Source organism: Pteropus alecto, unplaced genomic scaffold (genome assembly GCF_000325575.1).
Source record: "Pteropus alecto unplaced genomic scaffold, ASM32557v1 scaffold105, whole genome shotgun sequence".
NCBI lineage: Eukaryota > Metazoa > Chordata > Mammalia > Chiroptera > Pteropodidae > Pteropus > Pteropus alecto.
The window spans coordinates 7,654,400-7,660,520 of record NW_006436294.1 but is presented as its reverse complement, the minus strand read 5'-3'; the positions used below and the strand labels follow the sequence as shown (position 1 = coordinate 7,660,520).

Below are 6,121 nucleotides of genomic sequence, written 5' to 3'. Positions count from 1 at the left end.
TGTCACTCTGTGTCCACAAGGAAGTGTTCCTGGGATTAACAACTCTGACTCGTGGAATAAAAATGCTTTACTGTGCAAATCCTACACAGGTCCCGGCCCTGTTGGGCCCTGACTCCGGACCTGCTGTGGCCCCCAGCCTCGAAGTGCCAGAGCCTCCTGTGGAGTGTGCAGGTGTACGTGAGCGTGCCCCGCATGGGGAGGGCCCCCCATGGCCAAGGGCAATCACACACTGTGGCAGTCCCAGCCTGCAGATAGATGGGGCGGAGTGAGGTCCCCACCTGCCCAGATTTAGGATCCACAAGAGTCCATACAGTCCTTCCCGCTGCGGAACACGTTGTAGATGCTGGTGGGGGGGAACATGGCAACGGCACCAAGCAGGGAGCCCAGCTGGATGGCCACACCAGCCGCCAGCAATGCTGGCCGGCCTCCCCCATGCAGCAGGGAGCTGGCGGCCACCTTCACATATGAGAACAGCCCCAGACACAGCACCCAGGACAGCACCTGACAGGGAACGCACACATGGCAGTAGGCTGAGACTGAGATGCTCCTGCTCTATGCAAACCTCCCCTCTGCCGCCCTCTCTGTTTCAGTGTCCCCAGGGGACTTACCACGAGGGTCGTCCCTGCAGTGGTGCCCACCAGGGGTGGGCAGGGGCTCAGAACTGCCAGTGTCGTCAGGTAGGCCCCAAAAAGCACGCCCAGTAGAGAGAGAACGCCCAGCCCTGCCAGGGACCTGTCGAGGGTAAGCAGAAACTCAGGGCTGGCTGCGCCAGGACTGGGCCCCAACCCTAAGCTGCACCCCCTGAGCGGCTGAAGGGTCCTGGCGCACCTGCACAGCACACCCAGGGCCAGAAAGCAGGCGAGGGGGTTGGCGGCGCTGCCCAGCACCACCGCCAGGTGGTAGGCCAGGCGCCCGTAGGGCAGGCAGGAGAAGCTCTGCACGGCAGGTAGCACGCCGTTGGTCAGTGCGTTGGTGACGGCCAGCAGGCCCAGCAGGCAGGCTCCTTGAGCAGAGCGCAGCCGACCGGCCTCAGGGTCTGGGCTGGGCGTGGTGCCCACTGCCTGGGCTGGTGGCTCCTGCAGGGGCAGGGCCTCTTCCTCCTCTTCCCCTTCCTCCTCCACTCCTGCGGCTCCCGCCTGCAGGCCAGGCCCTGGAACCCCTGTGGGCACAGGTGGTGGCGATGGCAACAGCAGCAGGAGACCCTGGAAGGCAGCAGCCGAAGTGACCAGAAGGGCGGTCAGTGCCCAGAAGAAGGTGCTGGCGGGGAAACGCTCTGGGAAGTAGTGGGGGGGGCCAGGGGTGCCGTTGGTGGGGGCTGGCGGGCATTCGAGGCGGCCCACACCCTGCACGAGGGCCAGCATGCAGGGCAGCAGGGCGCTCAGGCCCTGGCCCAGAAAGAAGGACCGCAAGAAGGGAGGTGGCAGGTAGCTCAGGAAGGGCAGGAAAGTGACATTTGAGGCGCAGCAAGCCAGTGCCACCACCAAGGTCAGCGTCAGGAAGGCCACGGAGTGGTTCTGCCCTGCCACCGTTGCCACCTGGTGCCACAATGGGGCCAGCAGGGCTGTGCCCGCCACACTCAGTGCCTGCACCACCTGGATGGGGGCTCGCTCGCCCTTCCCTGGGGCCAGCCGTCTCCACAGGGTGACCACCAGCAGACCTAGGTTCCCCAGTGCCACAAGCACAGAGAGATAGGAGGGGAGGCTCCAACCTGCAGGGAAGGGGGGAGGCCACATCAGAGGCAGGGTGCTAAGGGACAAGCAGCTGCGGCCCACCTTCCCCGCACACTGCCACTCACCCTCGGGAAGGTCTTTCACCACCACAGGCAGCTCCACCCAGATCCCGTTAATGGCAGCCCAGGACCCCATGCCAAAGAGGGCTACCAGCAGGTGGGTCAGCACCAGGCGGCCCAGCGGGGACGCTGCCATTCGGCCGAGGCTGGGCCCTCCAGGACAGGGCCCAGTTCACGGCCAAGCTCCTCTTTCCCCGTCTAGGCCCGAAGACGGCGCTCTGCTCCTCCGGAAATCGAAGACTTCTCGCCTACAAGAAACAGACCGGCTTGCGAGGTCACAACGAAGAGACGCAGGAGTCAGAAGAACGACAGACCGCCGAGACCAGGGAAGGTGGAGGATGCCGGGTCGGGAGGAGGACGCGCCGAAACTCAGCAAGTCGCACTCGCCGCTGGTGTCGGGACCGGGACAAAGGGGCCGGCCCCAGGGGAGGATGATGTAAGAGGGAGCTAACTTTGGGTCTGAGTTGCCGAGACCACCACCCTTACCCCAAAACGGGCACGAGGACAAAGACCCTGGGACAGGGGCACCTCTCCGGCGCCACGCATACCTCTGCGGGTTCCGCGCTCGCCTGGGAGTCCCGCGCTTCTGCGAGACCCAGGGCGGCCGGAGCCGAGTGGGGCCCTGAGGGGATGTGGCCACAGCGGGCGCCGCCCTCGCTGCGTCAGGTGGGCGGTGGAGAGCCGCCCAGGTGCCAGCGCCTCCCGGTCCAGCGTCCGCGTGCGCCACGACCCGGAGGCCGGCTGGCCGTCTCGCGAGTCTGAGATGGCGCCGCCACCAGCCCAGCGTGGCGGCCTCAGCTGAGCCAGGCCCAGACCCGCAGCCGCAGCCGCACCCGCGCCGCAGCAGGGACCTGCCCCGGGCTGGGGCGACCGCATCCCCTTGGAAATCCTACTGCAGATTTTCGGGCTGCTGGTGGCGGCCGATGGGCCCATGCCCTTCCTCGGCAGGTACCCCGGGCCCATCGGGCGCCGCGGAATGGCTCAGGCTGACCTGTCGCCACCCAGCGAGTGGCAAAGGCAGGACAGAGGACGAAAGTGTCTGAGCCCGTACACCTTTGCGCCAGAGGGCAGTCTCTCAGGGGGTCCCGTTCGAGCCCCAGGGGCCTGGCTTTGAGCTCAGGTGTCCGCAGCGTTTAAGAGATGGCGCGGCGGGCGTGGGGGTTATCGGTCACGAAAGGACTGGCTCTTCAGCAGAGATTTTTCTTCCAGGGCTGCACGCGTGTGCCGTCGGTGGCACGAGGCCGCCTCCCAGCCTGCTCTCTGGCACACCGTGACCCTGTCGCCCCCACTGGCTGGCGGCCGCTCCACCAAAGGCGGGGCCAAGGCGGAGAAGAAGCTCCTTGCTTCCCTGGAGTGGCTGATGCCCAGCCGGTGAGGCGTGCTCTCTGCTCCCTATTCTCTCACTTCACCTGTGTCGTGTGGAAAGCCCCAGGCCCCTTCCTGTCTCCCTACGCCAAGCTGGTGGGCGGAGAGGACACCGCGGCAGAGGCAGCTGGGAACACTACGCAGCTCTGCCTCCGCTTCCGCCCAGGTTCTCACAGCTCCAGAAGCTGATCCTCATCCACTGGAAGTCCCAGTTACACCCCGTGTTGAAGGTGAGAGCACCAGGCTGCCCTGCACACCAGCTGTGACACTCTGGGGTTGCCCAGTACTCAGGGAGTGAGTCAGGTACCATGGGGTCCAGTGCTGTCCCATGGGGATACCTACCTGGTTTTCCTGTCCTGTTGTCTCCTCCAGCATGGAGGTGTCAGCAGTAGGGGCACCTAGGTCGGACTAGTAAAGGTAGAAAGGTCATAGCTGAAGCAGGAGAGTGGCACCAGCCACTGGTTTCTTGCCCCTGTGCCTCCCTCAATCCTGCTGGCCCTCTGTCTTCTACAGCTGGTGAGCGAGTCCTGTCCTCGGCTCACCTTCCTCAAGCTTTCCGATTGCCATGGCGTGACCCCTGACACTCTGACCATGCTAGCCAGAGCCTGCCCCCAGCTCCACAGCCTGGACGTACAGCACTCCATGGTGAGCCTTGTATCCCCAAGGGCCCTGAAGCAGCCCAGGCCAAGGTGACAGGTACCCCTGTGCTGGGTCCCCAGGTGGAGTCGACGGCCGTGGTCAGCTTCCTGGAGGAGGTGGGGCCCCGAATGCGCAAGCTGTGGCTGACCTACAGCCCCCAGACAGCGGCCATCCTGGGCGCACTGCTGGTAGGTGGGTGACAGGCAGGAGCAGTGTGGATGCTGAGCCAGGGACTGCCAGGCCACTAACCATGCTCGCCCCCACCACCACAGGGCAGCTGCTGCCCCCAGCTGCAGGTCCTCGAAGTGAGCACAGGCATCAGCCGCTACAGCACTCCCCTCCAGCTGCCTGTGGAGGCCTTGCAGAAAGGCTGCCCCCAGCTGCAGGTACCTGACGCTCCCCCACACACGCCTATCCCCCACCTCCCCATCTGCAGCCTGGGCCTTGCCCCCAGGTGCTGCGGCTGCTGTGCCCAAACCTTCTGGGCGAGTGGTGACCCCCGGTCCAGGCTTCCCCAGCCTCCAGGAGCTCTGCCTCGCCGGCTCCACCTGCAGCTTCGTGAGCGATGAGGCCCTCAGCCGCCTGCTCCGAGGCTCCCCTAACCTGCGCCTGCTGGATCTTCGTGGCTGTGCCCGAATCACACCTGCGGGCCTACATGATCTGCCATGTCAGGGTCAGCTCTCTGGGGAGTGGCTAGGCAGGTGCAGTGTGGGGACCCTTGCCCACCCGCAGCTCATGCCCATCCCTCTTACCTCCAGAGCTGCGGCAGCTTCACCTGGGCCTGTATGGCACATCGGACCGCCTGACTCTAGCTAAGGAGGGCAGCCCGCTGTTGACCTGGAAATGGTGCCACACTCTGCGAGAGCTGGACTTAAGTGGCCAGGGCTTCAGCGAGAAAGATTTGGAGCAGGCCCTTGCTGCCTTCTCAGGGACGCCTGGCGGCTCACACCCAGCCCTGTGCTCCCTCAACCTCAGGGGCACCCGGGTCACAGCAAGCACGGTGAGGTCAGCACCCCTCCCTCGTTCCCTCGGAGCCAGTACGGCTTGCCCCCCATCCTGCCTGGCCTGCTGGTTCCAGGGGCCTGAAAGGAGAGCGCACACTGGCCGGGCCTCTGCTTGGGCTCTGCCTTGGGGACTGAGGGGTACTGGTTGGGCCTTGGTGGCTTGGGTGGCAGAGCCAGTTGTGCATGGGTAGAGAGGACTCCCCAGCCTGGCCCAGCCCTACAGGGGCCGGAGTGTTCTGGGAGCCAGTTGCTCAATGCCTTGCGCCTACCCTGCTCCCACAGCTCTGTGATCAGCAGCTGCCCAGGCTTGCTGTACCTCAACCTGGAATCCTGCCGCTGCCTTCCCCGGGGCCTAAAGCGGGCCTACCGGGGCCCGGAGGAGGTCCAGTGGTGCCTGGAGCAGCTGCTCACCTGCCCCGCCTCCCCCAGCTAGGCAGCCCCACCCTGCCCCCTCTCCCAGTTTTGGATGTCGGTGCTTTTTGTTACAATAAAACTTTCCTAAGAACTCTGTGTGTTCCTTGGGATTGTGGTGGGGGAACAGGGCTAGAGCTGGCCCGGAGCCCATGTTTTTCTGGGGAGTGGTCTGCCCGAGTCCTCCTGTGGCTGGTGAGCTTTGCCTGCGCACTGCCAGGCTGGAATCTCGGGCTGCATGTGTCCCACCCTCAGGGACAGAGGCAAGCTGTGGTTGTATGTGAGGCTGTGGCCTAGACACAGGCGCCAGGGGGCGCTCAGCCGTGGGTCTGAGGGTGTGGGGGTGCCTAAAGGTTTCTCTCCATCTGAGGTCTGGATGTTCCGCCATCCGGCCCTTCAGGTGAGGACTTGAACCCACCGGGCCTCCTGCGAGTGGCGTGTGGTGGGGACCAGCAGGGAAGTGCACACCCAACACAAAGGCCTGGCCAGGGTCTCTCTGGAGAAGTGGTAGCCAACAGTACGGCCCCTTCTAGAACCCGCCGCTCAGAGCTTCTAGAACGCGGGCGCAGCCTAGCATCGACCTCCACCTGGCATTGCTCTCCCGCCTGACGCCTGAGCTCCAGCTCCTTCCTGGACCACAGCCCTGGTAACTTTCTTATCCCAGGTAGGAGGGTGACTGTGGGCGGTGGCTCATGGCAGATGAGCCCGCCAGCTGACCGCCTGTGCCTGACCCAGGCTCAGGCCCCGGCCTCCAAGGGGCGGGTCAGCAGCCTGCCCACGACTTCCGGCGGCAAGCTCTTCCAGCTCTGGGCCCTAGGAATTTTTTGCACCGAGCGCCACCTAGCCAAGTGCCTAAAGAACAACAGCTTCTACCCCTTCGTGCAGCAGCAGCCCAACGGTGCGCGCGGCTGGC

The 6,121-nt window shown here is 64.9% G+C and overlaps 3 protein-coding genes across 5 annotated transcripts in view; 2 read left to right on the top strand and 1 right to left on the bottom strand.

The window, feature by feature from the left end:
* Nucleotides 1-7: 7 nt before the first annotated feature.
* SLC52A2 (solute carrier family 52 member 2) lies at nucleotides 8-2,479 on the bottom strand. Of its 3 annotated transcripts, none has more exons than XM_025047631.1 (5): nucleotides 2,338-2,479; nucleotides 1,796-2,037; nucleotides 829-1,708; nucleotides 609-732; nucleotides 8-245 (listed from the first exon to the last, which is right to left on the bottom strand). In XM_025047631.1, the coding sequence occupies exons 2-5, from the start codon at nucleotides 1,923-1,925 to the stop codon at nucleotides 36-38; spliced, it is 1,344 nt and encodes a 447-aa protein (XP_024903399.1). In that variant the 5' UTR covers nucleotides 1,926-2,037; nucleotides 2,338-2,479; the 3' UTR covers nucleotides 8-35. The 3 variants fall into 3 exon arrangements, with proteins under 3 accessions (XP_024903399.1, XP_006913048.1, XP_015445778.1); XM_006912986.3 differs by having other exon boundaries at nucleotides 107-501; XM_015590292.2 differs by lacking the exon at nucleotides 8-245 and adding an exon at nucleotides 323-530.
* Nucleotides 2,480-2,591: 112 nt separating this feature from the next.
* Nucleotides 2,592-5,302, top strand: FBXL6 (F-box and leucine rich repeat protein 6). Its single transcript, XM_025047632.1, is given in 10 exon segments — nucleotides 2,592-2,737; nucleotides 2,999-3,160; nucleotides 3,321-3,384; nucleotides 3,668-3,799; nucleotides 3,874-3,981; nucleotides 4,066-4,179; nucleotides 4,248-4,260; nucleotides 4,263-4,466; nucleotides 4,552-4,798; nucleotides 5,080-5,302. Coding segments are annotated over 10 exon segments (1,212 nt in total). The 5' UTR covers nucleotides 2,592-2,720; the 3' UTR covers nucleotides 5,231-5,302.
* Nucleotides 5,303-5,518: 216 nt separating this feature from the next.
* TMEM249 (transmembrane protein 249) overlaps nucleotides 5,519-6,121 on the top strand; it is a 2,037-nt gene continuing 1,434 nt past the window's right edge. Inside the window, exon 1 of the mRNA XM_006913052.2 lies at nucleotides 5,519-6,106. Coding sequence (XP_006913114.1) covers nucleotides 5,908-6,106 — 199 coding nt within the window. The 5' untranslated portion in view covers nucleotides 5,519-5,907. The remainder of the gene's footprint in view (nucleotides 6,107-6,121) is intronic.